The sequence below is a fragment of the Myotis yumanensis genome, unplaced genomic scaffold (assembly GCF_028538775.1).
Source record: "Myotis yumanensis isolate MYYU_CA2020_CCGP unplaced genomic scaffold, mMyoYum1.0.hap1 SCAF_3, whole genome shotgun sequence".
NCBI classification, from domain to species: domain Eukaryota; kingdom Metazoa; phylum Chordata; class Mammalia; order Chiroptera; family Vespertilionidae; genus Myotis; species Myotis yumanensis.
Window position 1 is genome coordinate 168,881,158 of NW_027223754.1, and position 23,046 is coordinate 168,904,203.

At 41.1% G+C, this 23,046-nt stretch overlaps 1 protein-coding gene across 1 annotated transcript in view; it reads left to right on the top strand.

Annotated features, from left to right (window-relative positions):
* DBX2 (developing brain homeobox 2) overlaps positions 1–22,009 on the top strand; it is a 41,611-nt gene extending 19,602 nt beyond the window's left edge. The window contains exons 3-4 of the mRNA XM_070410391.1: positions 10,634–10,821; positions 16,390–22,009. Of these exons, the coding sequence (XP_070266492.1) occupies positions 10,634–10,821; positions 16,390–16,716 (515 nt within the window). The 3' untranslated portion in view covers positions 16,717–22,009. The remainder of the gene's footprint in view (positions 1–10,633; positions 10,822–16,389) is intronic.
* Positions 22,010–23,046: the final 1,037 nt, after the last annotated feature.

Genomic DNA, 23,046 nt, shown 5'->3' on the forward strand with positions numbered 1-23,046 from the left:
GCAGTTAATAAGGCTTATGTCTGCACAGTAATCATTTTTATTTAAGGCATTTACTAGATCCCCCCGATTTTTTCCTCTTTTTAATAATAAGAATGCTTTTTATGCCCAAGCATTTAAATTTTTCCATTGTACAAAAGGAGGAAAATGAACTGTCCAAATAATCTCATATTATGTTTCAGGTTGGACAGCCAAATTTAAGGTTTATACTAAAATGTTTAGTAAGCGATGAAATCAACAGCCCTCATTATTGTTTCACAGTATTAACTTCACTATTTCCCAAAGTGTAGGATCAGATCAACACACTCATAACTAGCAAGTGAAATATCATTTTGACTCTTTTAACATGACTCGGTTGTTTATAGTTGATTTAGTTTTTCTTGTTAACTTTTAGATTTATGATCGACTCGTAGCAATGTGGAAACAATCATTCATCCAGCGCCCTTCCCACATATAATAAATAGTTTAATAGGCTATTTAAGCACAACCCTTTCAGTGGGGGAAAATTAAAAGGCAGCAGTAAAAGTTCTCCCCTCCCTCAAAGCAGTGTAAGGAAAATCTTTGATATTACATCCATAAGGTTCTTTTAAAAAATAACACATTTCTCAGCTAAAAGGAAATGGAAAGTTTTGGAAATTATGCAGAGAATGACCTTCAGAAAAACTACCTGGAAAAAGTTCAGGGAGTCTTAATTATGTAGGATAGCTAATTGAATTCATCAGATAATTATTTCGTTTTGTCTTTGAGTACCCAACTTGAACTTGACCTTTTTAGAATTTTTTGCATTAGAAGACAAAGTTTAGATGTGGAGCAGCAGTGTAAAAATATGCGCAGGGAAATATTCTGGGACAAGCTGCTCTGCCTTTTTTATTGGGAGATGACCTTCATTGTCTCTCTTTGAGATCATTTTACTCCCTTCCCTTCTTTGTTAAAACTTAAAAGAACATAATACACTCTCCAAGTTTGAATTTAGGACTTTGTGGAAGGCAGCAGGGAAGGGACATTGCTGTTATTGTGCATGTAGGTTGGTCCTGTGAGTGCTGCTGTCAATGAGGGTTAATGCTCTGGTTAGTATTCTTTAATTTTTAAATCCTCAGTCAGAGAGAGAGAGAGAGAGAGAGAGAGAGAGAGAGAGAGAGAGAGAAACATTGATGTGAGAGAGAAACATCCATCAGCTGCCTCCCTTATTCACTCTGACCCGGGATCCAACCCACAACCTAGGTATGTACCCAGATTGGGAATCAAACCACAAGCTTTTGGTGTATGAGACCACGCTTCAACCAACTGAGCCACCTGGCCAGGCTCTGGTTAGTATTCTTGCCACCTGACGTGGCTGTGCTTAAAGCTGGAGTGGCTGCAGAAACCGACAAGGCCTGTGGAAGTCCATTCAAGGCTGCATAAAAATTTCTTTTGTGAAGATTTCTCTTTAGCACTCTGATATCTTCAGAGGGATGCAGCATTGTGTTCAAATAGGGAAGGAAGCCTAATTATTTTGTTGAGAACATAATTGAGTTTGTGCAATAAGTTGAATGTAGGTTTTGACTTCTTGGTAGTGACGGGACGGGTGCTCCATGAATAAATGACACTCGGTCAACTAGGAGGAATGTTTAAAGGAGACAGAGACTCAAAGACAATAGATTTTCCAAGTTGATGGCTCTATTCAGCGTTTCTACAGAGGCAGTGAAAGCATATGAGTAATGTTCCTGAAATGGAGTTCTCTTCTCCCTAAATGTTCATAAGTATTGGGGGGGGGGGGGGGGTCTGTGGGAAGGGAACTAGTTAGCAGTATAGCATGCTTGTTCTTGACCTTGTCTATAGCCCTTGCCTGAACATAAAATCTAACAGGGCAGTGAATAAAAGTCCCTATTTTAGATTTCCCCAACTAATGCACAAATACAGAACAGGGGAGTGAGATAATTGGGTGGATAGAACAAAGTAGGGGAGGGTTGTACTTATAGCTCGGTGTGTGTCTACAGAATGATGTGGGGATGTTGGATTGTGCTTTTGGAAGTAGACTATCCAGAACAAAGGGAGATAATAGTCCTGTTGGACTCTGTAATGGTCAGATTGCTTACATCTAGTCAGTTCTGCAGGTCCACGTTAAAAGGCACTTGGAACAGATTTGCGTATAAAAACCAGGTCAAGAGGTAGTCAGCAACTAAAATGGTGAAAGAGCTATATGCCTGGTCAGGAATTTTTTAAAGCAATTGAGTATGTTTGGCCTGGAGAAGAGAAATAATAGAATATGAAGTTATCTTTAAGTTAGATATATTGTATTTATTACAGATATCAAGGAAAGATTTGGGACTAAGTGAGTAGAATTTAATGGAAATTGAATTTGGGCTGAATATAAGGGAACATTTTTTAGAAAATCAAACTGTGTGATAATGAAATATTGTTATATAGCATTCCCAAATACTAGGTATATAGAGATTGGAAGATAACTTCCAGTTTAAATAGGGTGGGCTAGGAAAATGCTGTATCTTTTCTCTCCAGGCCTCAAATCCACGAGAATTACCTAAAACGCACATGCATACTCCACAGTTGAAAATAAGAAGGGCCAGGAAGCTCTTCACGGGAGAGAAAATGAGGAAACCCTGACAGGCAGGTGAACGGAACTACAACTGTTCAAGTGTTGCAGACAAAGATGAGTCCACAGAGAAGCACCACTCTGTGTTGGAGTTGGAGGAAAGCAACTCTAGGAAGGAGACATGCAGACTCATGGTTCAAAATAACTTACGTTTGAAGAAATAGTTAATGGGCCATTGGAATCCTAGCTGCCATGGTGGAGAGGCCTGCATTAAACAAATGATCTGTCTCTTTGAGCTCTGAGAAGCTACTATTGAATCTGAATAGAAGGATGAAGGGATGTGCTTCTGAAACGTTGATTGGTAATCTCTAATGAGCTATCCTGAAATAATCATCATTATCACCATCATCATGACACACACACACACATTTAATCCTCACTGGAGAATATTTTTTCCATTGATTTTTAGAGAGAGTGGAAGGGAGGAAGGAAGGGAGAGAGGGAGAGAGGAAGAGAGGGAGAGAGGAGAGAGAGAGAGAGAGAGAGAGAGAGAGAGAAGAGAGAGAGAGAGAGAAACATTGACATGAGAATCAAACCCACGACCCCTTGATCCGCAGGGTGATGCTCTTAATCACTGAGGCAAACAGGCCAGGGTTTTTATATATTTTTTTTACTAAAAGCCTCAAGTGGTGTAGATTCATTGTTGCTTCATAGATGTGTGCTATAACTTTCCTTAAAGTCACGAGGATATTGGGTCATCACTGAGTCTTTAATACAGAAAGCCTGTGTAAATTCAGAAAGAAAACCTGAAACAGTATAGCTTACGGGGAGTGGCCATCCTATAGCACTTTTGGGGTTGTTGTGATCGCAAGGTAGCTCAGCCTGGGGGTAGAGGAGAACAGGAAACAAGGCCAGTGCCATGACAGGGCCCAGGTACTTAGAATGGAGCAAAGACATGAACGGTCCAAAACGCTTCACAGGGCTTCCGGAAGCAATAATGTGAAAGGATATAGGACAAAGGAAGTTGCCCCACATGGGATCAATAATCCAGAGATGCCAGTGAGTCAAATGAGTCTAAACAGCACACAAAGTCCGGGTACACTGTTCCTGGGAGGGGCTCTGTTAGGTTGCAGGGGTAACAGCCAGGGCAGAGCTACACTTCTGTGCCCTTGGGCTGATGTCTAGAAAGCGACCTACTGGGTGCCCTCTTGTTCCCTAAGCTTGTTGGCTGTTATAAATAGCAATGCCTGACTTCAGAGTTCAGACATGTTTTTTGGAGATTAAAGCAAAGGGAGAGGCAGAAGTTTCCACTAGTTTATCTAATACTGTGTCTCTCTATTGCTCTCCCCCCCGCCCCCCGACTCCACCCCCAAACAATATCACTCACCACAGTGCACCTCCATTTGCAGTGCCCTTCACTAGGCACATTACACACAGGGGTTCCGGGGGATGATGGTGTATGGAGGTCATCTCAGGATCTAGGGAATCATGTATTTTTAAGAAATATATATATTTTATTAATTTTTTACAGAGAGGAAGGGAGAGGGATAGAGAGTTAGAAACATTGATGAGAGAGAAACATCGATCAGCTGCCTCTTGCACACCCCCTCCTGGGGATGTGCCTGCAACTAAGGTACATGCCCTTGACCAGAATCGAACCTGGGACCCTTCAGACCACAGGCCGATGCTCTATCCACTGAGCCTAACCCGTTAGGGCAGGGAATCATATCTTTGAAAACTTTTCCAACAGGTCATTCTGCCATTTTAATTTGACTCTTCCCCACCTGCTGACTTCCTTCCATGCCCACCCATAATGCCCACAGTCTTCCGGTATAATTTTAAGGAGCAATGATTGGCCTCACTCTGCTTTGATGTGTGACCTCAATTGCCCGAGTTTTTTCCTGTGGAAAATGGGTGATAATATATAACCCTGGTGATTGTTGTAAAGATTACATGACATGCTGCGTGTAGTTAGCACATATATTAGCACATGTTGAGCCCCAGATATATATGGAAGCTGCATTAGAATATAATCATCATAATGATATCCCAGAGTCTGTATGTAGCACCTTGAATTGGTGGCCCTGGTTTTTAATGCCTCTTTTCTACTCCATGCCTTAAACTCTGCATTTGTTTATTTTTATACGAGAGGCCTGGTGCACGAAATTCGTGCACAGGAGGGGGGGTGTCTCTCAGCCTGGCCTGCACCCTCTCCAATCTGGGACCCCTGCAGGATCAGGCCTAAACCGGCAGTCGGACATCCCTCTCACAATCCGGGACTGCTGGCTTCTAACTGCTTGCCTGCCTTTCTGCCTGATTGCCCCTAACTGCTTCTGCCTGCCAGCCTGATTGCCCCCTAACCGCTCCCCTGCCGGCCTGATTGATACCTAACTGCTCCCCTGCCGGCCTGATCGCCCTCAACTGCCCTCTCCTTCTGGCCTGATCACTCACAACTGCCCTCCCCTGCTGGCCTGATCACCCCCAACTGCCTCCCCCTGCCATGACCTGCCTCCTTCACTAGGACCTGCCTCCTCCGTGTAAGGTGGCGGAGACGCTGGGACTGGCCTCCTCCATGCAGTGTGGAGCCATGGGACTCCCAGGCCTCACCACGTGGAGTGGCCGCTGGGCCCCACCTTCGCTGTGTGCACAGCCATCTTGTGACGGCCAACTTGTGACGACGTTAGGGCATGATGCGTGAGGGCGTGACACCACCTAGGCTATTTTTAGTATAGATTATTCATTTGTATATTTATTTTTTGTCACCTGGAAGTTTCCATACCAGTCGGACATTTGTCATGAATTCAGGAATAATCGGAGGTATTTGTTGCTTGTAAGTTTTCAGTAGCTTCTGAGAGATTTTTGAGTCACCAAGTTCTTGAAGCCCATGTTTGTTTTGCACGTATAAATGTGAGCACATATTTGTAGTTTTAGAAAGTTTGAAAACACTGTAGGTGCATCAGTGGGGTCAATGCTTAGATCCAGAGAGAGCTGATAAAATCCTCATGGGTCCAACAGGGGAAGGAGCATTGGTGGTAGTGCAGCTTCTTGTGGGACCTGAGGCACATCACTGTGTGAACACAGGCATGACGTGTGCATTAAGCAGGCAACTAGCAATGAAAGGAAGAATGTGATATTCTTTATCTTTACCATAGTTTTTGCGTGTTCATTGGCTGTATTCGTGTTTGTTATGGACACTGGAAGCTAAGGGCTGGACCCAGGAGTTAGCCCTTTGGCCCTCAAACCACTCCAGGTCTTTTTTTCCAGAGAATGAGGTCTCCTTTGGGTCCATGACCCTCAAAATGTTAGTACATGTAACTTATTCGTAGATTCCCTTGATGGGGAGTTCCTTTCTCTTGGCTTAAAAGTAATTTATTAAGAAAAACCTATGGGTTTCTGTTTTAGGGGCATTTAAATGTGTTACTCCATTATTTTATTTAAACAGATATATCTTGGTGAAGAAGGGGCTAAATGAGTAGAATAATGACTTCTACTTATAAAAACCTCTACTTAGAAAAAAAATATATAGATTTTTAAAAAACTAGCCATATAGGTCCATACATTTGTTTTGCATTTCTACATAGATATAAAAAGTTTTATAAACTCAGAAAATATTGGCCTTTTTAAAATGCTAAATTGGTCAGGTCCTCCTTGAAAGGCTCTCCCTGTGTAAGTTATAACCTGGCCCTAAGCTACCTTCCCAGTTTATCCCCTGTGTCTCCCCAGTCATACCCTGCAATCTGGAGACACCGGGCTGGGCGAGCTTCCTAGATCCACCATGTTTCACACTTGTCCTCGCCCCACCCACGTGTCTGCGCTGCCTGCTTTGTCTAGATGGCCAGCAAGGGGAGGTGCTGTTCTGGCTGCTCTTCGCACAGGACTTACTTCATTGGCCTCTGAGACTCAGTGGCTTCTCATCTGGCGGTCTGAATGCTGTCGCTGCTGTGGTCTGTGGGTGTTTATCTCGCGGTGCTGCGGCTGCCTGTGTTCTCCTTGGACCTCTTCTTATCAACTGTGAGCACCCGAAGGATGGATTGGATTCATCTTCAGTTGCCACTCAGCAGCAACTCAACCACTCTGCCAGATTATTCCCCCGAAGATTGCTTGATCATTTGCTGTTTTCTTTAGAAAATAGAACCAGACTTTAAATGTAGAGTGGAGATGAATTATTTGTCCACAACTCTCCAACCGTAGCCTGTCTTAGTGTTTATTTTTGCCTTTTCAGTATGTTTCCTCTGCGTTTTGCTTAGTTGTAAGCATAGTATATATCTTTGCTGCTGTCTGATCTTCAAAGTCCTCATCTTTAATGATTCTTTAACATTTCACCGAGTGGATATAGCATAATGTACTTTCCCTTTGAATATTTCGGTTTCTGTCTCTAAGTTTTAATATATATGGCTCTCATAATGATAGATTGGATATATTTACAAGCTAAGAATGCCAGAATCAAAAATCACCTGAGCAGGGTGCACAGTGAGCAGGCTGCACAGGACATGCTCTGTAGTCAGGCTCGCAGTCTGATTATCAGGACAGGGTGCAGGGCCTGTGGCCACAGACAGGAGCGCTGGCTGTGTTTACACATGTTCCTTCCAAGTTTTGACCCATCACGCCTGAGGAGAGAAGCAGGGTGGGCAGAGGAAGGATCCGAGCATTGGGATTCTGAAAGCCTTGTTACCAGCTGAGCTCTGTGTCCCCTGGGCAGCATTGGACCTTAACTGCTCTGAACACTTCATCTGTACAGAGGATGTCTGTGGCATGTGATTCTTATAAAAATCAAAAGAAATCCAACAAGGGGGAAAAATAGATTTGTGGGATTTTTGCTGTGGGATTGGCACTGAAATTTTCTTGTGCTGTTTCATCAAATCCTTAGAGCAACCCTGTCAGAGGAGCTGAAAGAGACTAACTTGCTCCAAATCACACTGCTAAGTGCTGAGATCCAAACCCAGTTTGGAGTTCTGTCCTCCTAAGTCCTTTGTCCTGAGGCTTCCTAGAGAGACACCTTCCCACCAGATACCTGTGTGCTCTGAAATCATGCACAAGGGCCAACCCCAAGGTCTCTGTACCGAGGCAAATTCAGGGAAGAAAAGCACTTAGAAAAAGATGGACATATTGAGCTGTTTAGAATATTTTTTATTATTGACCAATATTTCGTAAAACTCATTAAATCTCTGATAAAGAAATAGTAAATACAGTTGTTAAAACCTGACTTCAAGATGTGACATTGGCATGAGACAGGCCAAAATAGGTGGTTCTATAAATGGAGAGTTGACTAAGACCTTATGAGAGGATGCATGGATGGGGTGGGTATCAATAAAAGACTTTGTAAGGAATTGGGTGTGATTATGTTCCAGGCTGTGGCATTCCTAAGGAGATGTGAATGTTACAGAGCTGGAAGGGAAGAGGGAGAGGCCAGTGGTTCTCCTTGCAACATGAGGATGAACCAGAATGAGGGGTAACCCAGGACTGAGGGACTTGCTGGGAGATGTTTGCAGCCTTTTAGACAAATAGGAAAGGAAGCTATCTTATTACAGATGTAGAATGAACCAGATTTATTTATTTATTGGCATTCTATTTTTAAAATATATGTCAGAATGTGTGAGTGTTGTGTAGGGTTAGGGGCCTTTGTTTTGGAATTGGTCTTTCTGGGTTTGAAGCCCCAGCCCATGTGACCTTGGATAAAGTTACTTAAGTTACCTAAGCTTCATTTTATTTATCTATAAAATGGGGAGAATGATAGTAGCAGTCATAGCATTGATTGGTTGGGAGGTATCCTGTATAATAAAAGGCTAATATGCAAATTGTCCCCTTGGGAGTTCGACTGCTCGCTGTGATGTGCGCTGACCACCGGGGGGTGGCGTGGAACTAAGGAAGGTCTCAGCCAGCAGCTGGAAGGCCCCGATCGTCCCTGATCGCCGGCCAGGCCTAGGGACCCTCCCCATGCACCAGGGCTCTAGAAAATGAAATAATGCATGTCAGTGGCTTCAAACAGAGTAAGTATTAGATCTTCACTGCCTATTGGATAATGTCCCAGACTCTTGTAGTCCTCTATGATCTGGCCCAATTCCATTCCATAATCCCTATGCCAGAGGTCCCAATGCCTTCCAGAGCCTGGCAGGTAAAATGCAAGCTAGGTGAGGCTATGGCAAACCGGGGGCCTTTAGATGGAGCACCTGCTGCTCACTCTGGCAGCCATTAGCTTTGTGGGAGAGAGAGCCCAGTGTGGTGCCCTTTGAAGGGATGCTGGAAACCTGTAATTTACATGAAACCTCCCGGTTATTACATGTGGACAATTAAATCAGAAACCTTAACACTGTAACACCAAGCAACGCCCACCTACAGGCTGGATATGGTTGTCAGCTTGCACTCCCTGCTTCAGGCCCCTCCCCAGCCTTGCAGCCTGCTTCCTCGTCCTTGGACAGACTTGATTCCCTTGGGCATAGTGCTTTTAGATGTGCCAGCCACTCTGCCTGGATTGGCCTTGGTGCTTTCTCTTTTGAACTGGTTCGTTCTTTTAGACTTGGCTCAACCTAACTATTTTCTCTGAACTCACCATTTCCTCCTTTGTGATGCCATAGCTCTTACAGATCATTCTATTCTAGTACTTAAGTCTATATGCAGTGTCTACTCACTCGCTTGTTTATTTAGAAAAAAATAATTATGAACCACCAAAATGTGTACCAGCTACAGCTGTAAACTAGAGTCCTGCTTCCCTGGTGCCTGTTTCTGGAGTGATAGTCATGGGTCAGTCCTCCCTCAAGAGGGTGAGTGAGCTCCTTGAGGGCTGGGACCATGTGGTAGTTGTCTGGTTTTAGCAATTAGCTCAGGAAGTCTGATACCCAGTGTATTAATGTCTTCTTGCTACTGTAACACATTTTCACAAACCTAGCATCTTAAAGCAATACAAATATATTACCTTACAGGTTTGGAAGTTTGGAGCCTGAAATGGTCTCACTGGACTAAAATCACGGGGCTGGCAGGACGGCATTCCTCCTGGAGGCTCTAGGGGAGAAAGAACCTGTTCCCTTGCCTTTCCCAGTTCCCAGTGGCTGCCTGCATTTCTTGGCCGCACCCTCCTCCATTTTCAAAGCAAGAAGTGTAGCACCTTCAAATCTGTCTCTATTTTTTTTTGCCTTCCTCTTCTCGTAATTATCTTGGGATCACCTGGGTATTCCAGGATACTCTCCCAATCTCAAGGTCATCTGATTAGCAACTTACATAATTCTATCTGTAACATTCATTCCCCCTTGCCATGTCATGTGACATATTCACAAGTTATGGGGATTAGAACATGAGCACTTTGGGGGAGACCATTATTCTGCCTACCACAGCTGGGAAGATGAATGAATGAATGAATGAATGATGAATGAGACCCTCATAGGGTGGGAACTAGTGTTATGCTAGCCACAGGAAGGCAGAAAAGGTAGTAAAAGTCTCAGACCTGAAGGAGTTGGTGATCAACTGAACTGCAGCTTGTGGTGGTGGCTGTGATTGGGAGTTTTCCAAACCTCCCTTCTCAGATGAACCATTCTCTGACTTTTACAATCTTTCTCTGACATCCTGGGGTAAGATCAGACCCCTTGTTTTGTGCTCTTAAGGTACCCTCCTTCCGCATATTTTATACTTGTGCTGCTAGTTCAATCAATGCCTTTCACTAGATTTCACAGGTAATGAGTGGGATAAGACATATCTGTCTTCTTTCTCAGGGTATAGCATTGAACAGAGTGCCTGGCATATGGTCGGTGTTGAAAAGTTTCTGGGGAGGATAAAGAATGAGTGAATGAAGAAGTAGAGAAGCATGAAGTGTTTAAACCACCTGCTTCTTATTCTGCATGGGAGCTTTGTTACCTGGGACCGGGGACTTTCTGACGTGGCACACAAAGTCGGGAGGGGAAGCATAGGTACTTTTTCCCCAGAGGGGGGGCAAAGAGCCTTGATCAGAGTCTCAACAGAGTCCATGACCAACACTTGGGAAAGGAGCCCTGCTCTAAGCGTGCAGAGCTCAGAGACGAGGGAACCTGGCCACCGTACTGACAAGGAGCACAGTGACTGGGAAAGACGCAGGCTTCTCCGATAATGCTAACTGGGCTTTGCATCTTTTTCCATCTCCAGATGAGGAGAGTGTGCTGCCTCTCCTGGCACAGGACTCGAACTCCAAAGCTCGGAGGGGCATTTTAAGAAGAGCCGTCTTTTCTGAGGACCAGAGAAAGGCTCTGGAGAAAATGTTTCAGAAGCAGAAATATATCAGCAAAATAGACCGGAAGAAACTTGCCATCAACTTGGGACTAAAGGAATCACAGGTACTGAGGAGCAGGAAGATGGCCACCGCTCCTGGTTTCTGAGTGAATACGATGGGAGCCATCCATTTGGCAAATACTTGTGGTACCAGGCTGGACCCGGAATCATTATTGAAATGATTTTCATAATTTTTTTAGTGGGTGCAAATACAGGTCACAATTCCTATTTGGAAATGGGTCCATTTGCCGAGAGGTCTAGGTTTTTGCCTCATTAATTCTTGTAAATGTAATGTAAATGCTAAGGATGTGGCATTTACTTCATTAAACTGTTTGCTCTGCTTTCATTTTAGAAAAGCAGGCTACTTAATTCCCTACAAAAACAGGAACCAAGTTTCCTGTCTTTTTCTTAATTTTTAATCCAAAACCAAGGTATGAATGAGTGAGTCATAAGTAACTCTTAATAGATTTCATTATTTTGTACTTTGGGTTTATGTCAAGTATAGCTAAGCAATTTCAAATCTGCAACACTTGCAAACCTTTCTTGCACATTGATGTTTTATATAATTTTGGATGAGTCTTTGTGGCCTTTTGGGAGGCACAGATTGGCCTGCTAATTATAAACAAGACACTAGCATTTACCTTATCACCATATGAAATTAAGCACTATAATCATCCACATTTGATAGGTGAGGAAATGTGGAGAAGTAAACAGAGAGCTAAAGCCCCACCCCAGATAACCTGACTCTGGAGTTTGCATTCTCCTAGAGCCACTGTGTGCAGCTGTGAAGGGTGTTCACTGCACAGGGCACTTGGCTAAGGGGGATGGCAGCGACTGGTACTCTGCTTTCCAAGCTGGCTTTCCTGGTGCAGGGCTACATCCACATGAATTTTTTAGATCAGCATAAAGGCATTTAAGAGCTAGCAGAGGCTCTGCTCTGTTCTTCCTTTGATACAGATGACCTGGTTGCTAACTTTGGCTTTTATTTCAACCAGTTATCTTTGGATGAAATTCTCCTTAATCCTGCTTGCTTTCCTTAGGGAAGTGATCTGTTTGTTTCCCCCTCCCCACCCCAACTCTTTCTCGTCCTAGGAAGCAGTATGTGGTGTGGTAGAGGGTCATTGGCCTACATCAGCCAGTCTGTGTTTTGCTCATTGTGTGGTACTGATGAGTTCATTAACTTTAACTAACTGCTCTGTACCTCAGGCTCTAACTTAAAAAACAGGAGGCAATGTAGAAATTCTTTCTATGTCACAGGAATTTTGGGTACGTGACAGATAAATCAGTAGCTATGTTTTGATGGTCTACTGTGTGCAAGACATTGTGCTAGGTAAGCAGTAAGAGGGAATATCCTTCAGTACTGATTTAGATAAACCACTCCCACCCTCCCCTCCCCCCCACCCCCAACTAGGAATTCATACAACCAACTGGGAAGATAAAGCAGAAGCTCGTTAACAATGTAAGACGATAGTGTGGGAGACATCATCTGGTAGGTTAGATATACTGCCAAATAAAGGAGCGCGATCAGTGGTCCTCAGGGTTGTATCTCTGGAGCCTCATGGTAATTCCCATCTCTGGAAAGGACAGCCGGATGGCTGGTCTGCATACACGTGGGGAGTTAGTGATGGAACTGTCTGACCCTCAGAGGAATTGTGGGGCTTGAGTGAGGAACACAGAGGGGTGAGTAGGCCTGGCCTGCATCCCATTGGTATAGATAAGAAGCTCCAGAACCAGAGGGGAGGAAATGTGCAGGTTTGGGAGGTCAGGGACCTCTGGTTAAATAGGAACTTGAAGTAGGTATCAAAAGTGGCTAGGTTTGCCCTAGGTGGTTTGGCTCAGTGGATAGAGCTGCAGACTGAAGGCTCCCAGGTTTGATTCCAGTCAAGGGCACATGCCAGGGATGCGGGCTCAATCCCCAGTAGGGGGCATGCAGGAGGCAGTCAGTCAATGATTCTCTCTCATCATTGATGTTTCTATTTCTCTGAAATCAATAAAAATATATATTTTAAAAAGTAGCTAGGTTTGATCTGATGGTGCTCTGAGAAGGGGTAAAAATCTCTGACAATACATATGGTCTTTTTAAAAATTGACTTGGAAAAAAGAATGCAGCAAGCATAGCAAAGAATTTTTTATGAGGGATGAGCATAGTCTTTCCATTCAAGAAGACAAACTGTTGTTATCTTCCAGTTCCCATCCATAAGCACATAGTTTTACACAAATGATTACATTGTTTTTAAAATTCAAGTACCTCAGGGATGAATGCTTTTTATTTTACTGAATTTGGTGAACATCTCAGAAGTAATTTAACATTTTGTTACTTGCATATACACCTAATTACACATTTAATACATGGCATTTCTATGGTAAATTCAAAGAAAAGAGAAATTGGAAAAGTTAGAAATGAAAACTCATCTACTCCTCGAACAATCCAACTCCTTGGTTACTATTGTCATTTCTAAATGACTCTTGTTTGAGTTTATTGACATGCCATGTGTTTTGTTTTGTTTTAATATATATTTTTATTGATTTCAGAGAGGAAGGAAGAGGGAGAGAGAAATAGAAACATCAATGATGAGAGAGAATCACTGATCAGCTGCCTCCTGCATGCCCCCCACTGGGGATCAAGCCCGCAACCCAGGCGTGTGCCCTTGACCTGACTGGAACTGAACCTGGGACCCTTCGGTCCGCAAGTCGACACTCTATCCACCGAGCCAAACCGGCTAGGGCATGACATGTCATGTGTTTAAAAAAAATAAATTTGTATGTGTGTTGTATATGCACTAACATTGCGTAATGACTACCACGTGCCCTTATATTTGATGTCGTTATCCTGCCAATGACCCTATGAGATAGTTGCTTTTATTATTGCTAGTTTATAAAGGAAGAAGCTGACACCTAGAATGGTGTATGTACATTTTTAAATAAAAAGGGGATGACACTATGCAGATAATTTGACTTTTTCTGAAGGAAAATATAAGCCACCTATATAACCAGCATACAGATCTCAAAGTAGAACATTACCTGGGCCAGTAACCTCTGGCCTATCGCCTCCCAGTCACTACCTGTTCCTTCCACCAGACTAACATCTAACTGCACAGATCAAATTTGCCTGTAAATAGAATCGTTCAGCACATATTCTTTGGTCCATGGCTGCTTTTATGTAACATTATGTTTGTGAGATTCATTCGTGTTGTGGCGTGTAGCAGGAGTTCATTAGTTTTCATTGCTGTGCGTCATCACATGATGTACCAGTTCATTCATTCTAATGGTGAGCACTTGGATTGTTCCCAGTTTCTGGCCATTATAAAAAGTGCTGCTGACAATGCCTGTTGTTTGGCACTTTGCTTTTTCTCCCCATTCAATGTCACAGATGCATCCTGCCAATGTCATACGTAGAGATTTACTTCATTATTTTTTAGTATCTCATACAAACAGTTTCAGAGATATACCATAATTCATTTAGGCATTCTCAGCTTTTGTTTTATTTTATTTATCTTTATTGTTGAAAGTACTACAGATGTTCCCCTCCCCTCCATTAGCCATTCTCAACTTTAAGTTACTTCTAAGTTTCACTATTGCATATCTTCATGCACTTTTAAAATATTTCTGTAAGATGGGGAACTAAGATTGGAATTTATATGTTAAAGTGTATGTACATTTTAAATTGTGATAGATTAAAGAATTCCTTTCCAAATATATTATTGTATCAAAATACTGAATTATATTTGCACTCTTAATAACAGTTTCTTTTTGCAAACCTTCCGCTATTTATAATTTTTAAAACATTGCCAACTTCATTGGCAATGACTTTTTAAAAATTTTCCTAATTACCAGAACTTGAGGGTCTTTTAATCATTTTACTGGCTATTTTAAATCTTTGAATTGGCCTTTTCATGGCCAAACCATTTTTTTTTCTATCATATTTTCTTTTCACTGATATGTAGCAATTATTCTGGCTGTTAATCAAAATTTTGGAATATTATGGTTAGTAACATTTTTCTGTTATAGCTGTTGCAAAAATCCCTCCAAGTTTGTGTTGTTTTTTGTGGTTAAAATATACATATCATAAAGTTTATCACTTTAACTTTTTTAAATGTACAATTCAGTGGCATTAAAAACATTCACACTGTTGTGCAACTATCACTTACATTCACCTCTAGAACTTTTTTCATCTTGCAAAACTGAAACTCTGTACCCATTAAGCAACGTCTCCCCATTCCTCCCACCCCCAAGCCCCGACAAGCACCATTTTACTTGGCGTCGCTATGAATTTGACCACTCCAGGTAAGTTATATGAGTGGGATCATACTATATTTGTCCTTTTATGACCGGCTTATTTCATGTAGCATAATGTCTTCCAGGTTCATTCCTATTCCTATGGTAGTACATATCAGAACTTTCTTATTTTTTTATACGTACAGTAATATTTTATTGTACGTATATACTACATTTTGTTAATCCATTCATCAATGGATACCTGGATTTCTTCCATTTTTGGCTTTTGTGAATAATGCTGCTAAGAACATAAGTATACAAATATCTCTTTGAGTCCATGTTTGTTTTCTAAATTATAGGTGGCATACAATATTAGTTTCAGGTGTATAACATAGTGATTTGACACTTACATATTTTACTATGTGATCACCACAATAAGTCTAGTAACCAGTTGTCACCATGCAAAGTTATTGCAATATTATTGATTATATTCCCTGTGCTGTACACTCAAAATGGCTTATTTACTTTATAGCTGGAAGTTTATACTTCTCATTCCCCTTCACCATCTTCACTTATTCCCCAATCTTGACCTTTTTTGCTCAGGCACAGTTGGCTACCCTATAGGTAAAGAGGGAGGTTCATAGAAAAAAGAGACTCCCATAGGGTGGTGGGACGGTATGTCTCAAATTAGAAACCACTCATAAGTACTTTGGGGTTAATTACAATCAATTGTTATCTACTGAGCCTAATTATTCCAGTTTGATAAATTCTGGGAGTAATCAAACTTGGAAACTGTGTAATGCCTGAAGTTTATCAAAACATTGTGAAATATATTCTTAATGTAGTCTCCAAAAGTTCCTGTTGAGATCCAAATGCTTATGAGTCTGGTCACTAGAATGGGACAGTCGTGTATTCTAGTCTATGCACTGTGTGACCTGGAACTATTTATCGCTCTGAGCCTCAGTGTTCTTGCATGCTAATGAGGACTTCTTGAAGACATTCTGAGGATCAAATTCTGTAACCCATGTAGAGTGCATGGCCTGACCCTGGTACAAAATAAACACTCAGATGCTATTACCAGTAGATAACATTTCCTTTGAATAAATAATTTAGCACAAACTAAATGATTTAAAATATTGGAGAGAGTTAAATCAGTCTTGAAAGATATTGGACTCATATGATGTAACCAATTTACCACAGTTGTCTTGGTTTTTAAGTATATGTGGGGATATTGTACTAAAGTACTTTCCCAGTTATTTTTAGAGAAGCCCAAGTCAAAAGCCACAAGGATTTTGCTAGGCTGGCTGTCACGATAAGGTAGTCTGTAGAAGGCCCAATAGGAGAAATGAATAGTGTAAAATGCTGAAGTGAATGAATGTCGAATAAGTGAACATTTTATCCAATTATCTTATCAATAGGTGAAAATTTGGTTTCAGAACAGAAGGATGAAGTGGCGGAATTCCAAAGAAAAGGAAGTGCTTTCCAACAGGTGTGCCCAAGAAGTAGGCCTTCAGGAGGACCCCCTCTCGCGCTCCGCTCTGGGCTTCCCTTCTCCATGTCCTTCCCTCTGGGACAGCTCCCAACAGCACTCGAGTCCCAGATGGAGGGAGAATTTCCCAGAACCTCCAGAAAGACTAATCCAGGAGAGTTCGGGGACACAGCCCCCAGAAGCCAATTCACTGCGAGGTGCCTTATATTTGTGTTCTGAAGAAGAAGCTGGAGACAAGGGCGTACTTACCGTCTGAATGGAAGCATTCCTTCACGTTAATTTAAAAGAACACTTAACTCATAATGTTTGGACTCTAAAGCCAACTAGCTTGTGCCTCATCAGTGCCTAAAACCTAACACCGTTGGAGTGATGCAGGAACTAATGCTTTAGGAAACTTTTTCCAGTGTTCTGTTATTTGGGTCTTAAGACTCAGACTTAATTTGTAAGTGGAATAGAATCTCCCAGAAAGTATGATGGAAATGAAAAATGAGAGTGGTAGTTGGCTCAGTCTAAATATGTGTATATATATGATGTGTCTCTATGTGTATATGTATATAAATAGTCATTAAAATACATTAGTAGAAACACCAATTCCTCTTTAAATACTGCATTGAGCAAATTCATCTCCTTTTACATGAAGAAAAACCAAACACTGACCAAATGTTATTAATTTTTAAAAAATACTATAAAAGTTGGATTTTAGTCCAAATTTGTATATCATCAGAACATGTTTTTAAAATTTTTCTATTTTCTGGTTTCATTCAGGAACCAGCTGTAAATGAGTTTTAACAACTTAGCATTCCCAATCAAATGAGCCACTGTTAGATACATACATTGAAAGTGTATGTTTAAAATTAATCCAACAAGAAAACCAGAAGAATTTCTGAATGTACCTATTAGTATTCTTAATTTCCAAGTCTCTGGATTTTATCAGGCCATCAGTGAGGGAGGTACCCATTTAACCAATGATTATCTTTTGAGCTCTTTTCTCTAAGGATGGGCCTTAATCAGGGTTTGCAAAGTAAAATGCCTCTAAGGGCCTGTCAGATTAAAAAAAAAGTGTGGGGGGGGCATGACCCACCTAAAGATATTTGAGTTTTTTAAAAAAGTGTGTTGGCCAAACAAACCATCTGTGCCAAGCTATTTGTGACCTCCAGCCAAGACTTTGGGAAGTGTCACAGTTTTTTAAATGTTCCAATTGGACTTCAGAACACAATATCGAAGGAATCTATAGTGATTTCTCTTTGCACTTCTACGTATAGACTTGATTTTTCCACTTAGGTGGTATAGACTATATATATTAGGTTATTTTTATGTATTAACAAACACCATACAGATGTTTTATGTTTCTGAAGTACCCTGAAATAGTATTATTATAAAATTGCCTTTCTGGTAACGATTTGCTTAGTTAATCTAGAATTTTTATTCCAGGTCCAAGAAAAAATTATGTTTTACTTTGAAGGAAATGAGGCAGAGAAAAGGAAATGATATGGTTTGATCTAGGTTATTATTAATCTGCAGACAAAAAACAGTATTAGAAGTTCGTGATGTGGCATCTTGTTAGTGAGAAAGCTGCATAAAGAGAGTGGCTTCTAATTTGCTTATGTTTTTAACTATAGACTTGGAAGGTTTAGAAAAGAGTATTTCACTATGCTGTACACCTGAAACCAATATAATGTTGAATACAGCTGTAATTGAAAAATAAAACAGTATAAGAAAAGAAAGGTAATATTTCAGAAGATAATAGCTTTAGTCAGCAACAGGAAATTATTTTCTATGAATGGAATTTGAATTGGTGTATGCTAGCTTGTGTCTTTATCACAAGATCTTTTATTTAAAAGTCATCTCAGAAGAAGCTTCTCAGTGCCTCTTTGCGGGAAGTAGAGGCAGTGATCTTCTGACAAAGAAGTACATTTTTAAATTAAAATGCTCTTCATTTTTAAGTTATTAGTTTCAGGTGTACAACATAGTGATCAGACATTTATATAACTTATGAAGCAATCACCCTGAAAACATGATTTATAGTGTGGTTTCTTTTCTTTATTTGATGTTAACCTCATTTACATTTAATGGGTCCTTTCTATGTGCTATGCCTTTAGGGTAGGTTAACTCATGACAATAACCGTATGAGTAGGCACTAGTACTATCAGGATTCCTATTACCCAGACAGAGGCCTGAGGCAATGTGGTTAGGGTGATTGCTCATGGTCATGAGGTTAATAATTGAAATTTGGACCCTGAAGTTTCAAATCTTGAAATCTTACCAACTACGTGGGGGTGCATACCACTATGGGATGCATTATAAGACGTAACATTTTGAGGATTGTAGTGAAATTTATTTTAAAAATTCAGAACCACATTGTACTTTACAAGCTCTTATTTGGGGAATGGTTTTCCTTCAGTATTCTCTTCTCTATTCATTTTAAAGCATTGGTTCTCAACCTTCCTAATGCTGCGACCCTTTAATACAGTTCCTTATGTTGTGGTGACCCCCAATTTCATTGTTACAAATTGAACATAATTAAAGCATAGTGATTAATCACAAAAACAATATGCAATTGTATATGTGCTTTCCGATGGTCTTAGGCGACCCCTGTGAAAAGGTCGTTCGACCCCAAAGGGGTCGTGACCCACAGGTGGAGAACCGCTGCTCTATAGAGATTAACTCCATAAGAGCATAAAATAGAAATTTTTTTTTATCACTCATTGCTAATAAGTACTTATCTACAGTCCATTTCTATTGAGAATACTGGGAAAATCAAGTGAGAGAAACTGTCATGGCCATTGATTATCCATGTTTTAGAAGGAGGCTAATGGTACTTAAGTGATCTTCCCCCAGGTTTTACCCCATGCTCAGACTCAGCAGAGGTTTCCTTTTGTAAGATTGGCTTGATATTTGAATATACAAATAAATCTTCTAATTGGTTTCCACTTTGGAATGTGTTGGGCTTAGGAAAAGTACTCTTTGGATTAATATATTAGGAATACCTAGGAAACACAAGCATATACACATGGTACACATACATATGCCTGTTATACCTTTAACTTGGCCTTCACTTACCTGAGTTGTGGGAAAGAACTGCAGAGCATGATATTCTAATTGAACAAGGGTCTCCCTTCTCTCTTACCTTGTGCTCTGCTAGCCCTCCATTTGCCTACAGTGTACTTACAGGTGTATTTTCCTCTCTTATCTACATGCTATCCTTTTCTCCATGTGATCACACATTAGTGTATTTGTTGCTTCGCAGACAAATACTGCTCTAGTGAGGACCATAGAGGCCTGGAGGCAAAAGTATTTTAAAAATTTTTAAGGAAATTGTCAAATGGATCTTAAGCAGATGAGAAGGACAAAATGGTGAGCACCATCCTCTAGCATCTATCAAGTGACTACTTTATAAAGCTAAATATAAAGGGCTGGAAGTCTGTAAGCAGGTACGGAATGAACATTGGATGTGAAGACAGAGAACACCACAATTACTGATGTTTAAAAGGCAATTCTTTTCTCAGTAATGAGGTGGTTTGAGTGGGGAACCTAGTTATTTAGGCCAATGATTCTTAAACTTTAAAAATCCAGACGCATGAACAGGCCACACCTTCCAATCAATTTTGAGTATGTGCTCAGATTTGGACATATATTTCATACGTACTCTTCAACATCCACACCTCCCTCTCTACCCCTGAGGATCATTATGCATATAATTTTTTTCCCACTTTTAAAATATAAAATCACAACTAAATATGCTTGTCCAAACCATACATGTTCCTTCTGGCTTCCCTCATTCCCCATTCTGATGCATCCTTTTATTTTCTTTTTAAATTAAGTTTATTGGGGATAACATTGGCTAATAACACTATAAAAGTTTTAGGTATACAATTTTATAATACATCATGTGTATGTTGAGGCATCCTTTTAAAATGTACATACTTCCCAGCGTGCTCCACCACTCATCCCTTGATGAGAAGTGATTTTATCAAGGTCTGCTAGCCTTTTTTTTTTAATTGAATTTATTGGAGTGACATTGGTTAATAACATATAGGTTTCAAGTATACAATTCTATAATACATCATCTGTATCTGCTGGCCTTTTAATGCAACAAAGCTCATTACATTTTGTTCATAAGCTTTGTGTTAGATATTGCCTCTGCAGTCATCTGAAATCCACAAATATATATTTTTTCTTTCTGGACTTCAACACTTATTGGGCATTGTCCTAGGCTCTCTGTAACCAAATGAGGGACAGCATGGTTCTTCCACTCAAGGAACTTATAATCTAGTCTTCTTGTCAAACAACATTTGAACTGGTTCATGCCATGGGTGGCTGGAACCAGTAAATTTGGGGCAAAAAATAATATAACATCCTCCAAAACACCCATTTCTTCATTTACAGTGGTGATGGTGGTCGTGATAGGGTTAAGTACTCCACTATTCAGAAAAATACAAGCTACTTTGCATTGCTGGAGTTCTATGCTATCCCTCCTCCATTCAGCTACATTGGTCAAAAGAGGAGTCAGGAAGAGTCTGAGGGAAGAATTCAATAACTTTGTTTGTTCACAGTGCACTCTACTGTCTATTTCTTTCTCTCTTCTCAGCCTCAGATCAACCTTTACTCATGGTGGGTGGGAAGAGTGAAGTAAAGGTAAATAACACAAGTAGGGGGATATAAAGATGATGAGTATTCTTGAATATACAGGGAAATTTTTGCAGAATTAATTTATATATTTTATAAACCATTTCTGAAATAAACAACCTTGTTTAATACCACAATTAACTACCTTAAGGACATAGCACTAGCCCTACAATGATGGTTGTTAGCTTCCAGGTTTAGTTGGGTTCCATTACATTATTATTTTGGTTATAAAAATTATACACGCCCATTATAAAGAAACACACCTGAAAATAGCTAACAAAGAAAAATGTATGTGTAATTCTGCCATTTGCAGATAATCAATTTAGCTCTATTGTGAAAAATTTTCACTTTTGAATGTATGCATATGTAAATATGTGTGTCTAAACAAATTGTTTTGCTTTTTTAAACTTAACTTTATACAGAAAACATTTTCCCATGCCATTAAAAATTCTTTGAAACTGTTTATAATGGTTGCATAATATTCCTTTGTTACTCCTTCACTTCTTGAGGTGGACCAGGGGATGAGGTCAGGAAGTGGGAGGTCATGGAAAGAATGATCATGGGCTCCTGTACCATAAAATGTACTGAAGAATAACAATCTGATGCTTATTATTTCTTTTAACTCAATAAAATCTCAGCAAACATAAAACTATGAAAGTTGAGGGAACCTGGGCTTATACTCTCAGTGGCGTTGAATATCAAGGAGTACCAAACATACCAAATGGAGAGCCTCTTCCTAAAGATCACTGTAAAGTTGATCAAAACAGCCCTTAATTCAAAATCCAAGGGAGAGGACACACTTGGATTTCAGTACATAGCCAGCAGCAAACATACTAATGTAGGGTAATATTCTACCTCTCTTTAATTGTGCTTTACAGTCATTTTAAAAAATTTATCTTTATTGTTGACCCCATTCACCAGGCTCCCATTCTCCCACCCCTCCACGCCTTCACTGCACTTTAGTCTGTGTCCATGGATGATGCATATCCTATATAATAAAGAACTAATATGCAAATGGTCATCACACCCTCACGCCCTCACACCCTCACGCCCTCGTGCCAGAACTGCTCAGACACTCAACACTGGGAAGAGAGGAATGGGGACCAGCCAGGCACAAATGAGCTTGTGAGAGAGGAATGGGGACCAGCCTGGCTGTGACCCGGGAGAGGGACAAGCCGCCGCCCCATGGTCCCGGGTGCCAGCGGCTGCACTTGTGCCTGCAGCCTGGGAGAGGGACAAGCCGCCTGCCTCACAGTCCTGGGCACCTGCAGCTGCAGTCCGGGCGAAGCCACCTGCCCACAGTCCCATGTGGCTGTGGCTGGCCCAGGTGAAGTTGGCCTGGGTCCTGGGTGCCTGAGGCCGGCCAGAAGGAGGGAATCCTGGGTCCCAGGTGCCGGGCAAGGCAGAGGGGGTTAGGGGCAATCAGGCTAGCAGGGGAGCAGTTAGGGGTGATCAGGCAGGCAAGCAGGTAAGCAGTTAGGAGCCAGCGGTCCCGGATTGCGAGAGGCAGTTGAACATCCCCCAAGGGGTCCCAGATTGAAGAGGGTGCAGGCCAGGCTGAGGGACCACCCCCCTGCACAAATTTCGTGCACCAGGCCTCTAGTATGTATATAAGTTCTTTGATTATTCTCTGCCTGCCCCCTTGATTTAGCTTTTCCAAGTATGTATTCTTGTCCACAACATGTGCAGAAGTCAAGCAAACTAATGGGCATGCCACCATTTGAAGATGGAGATGGTATAGCTGCTTTGCCTTTTTAGTCTAGACTCCCTCAGATGTCACATCTCTATGCATATTCTCTCAAAGTTGCTTGAACAACTTTTGATATTATGGGGAGAGTTTTGGGGATCAGAACATTCCAACATTAAAGGGGAGCCTTTAATGTTATTTAAACACAAAGCAGAACCAACAAGTGCTCGATTCTAATCAAAAGCAGAAAAATCAGCCATGTCAAAGTCTAAT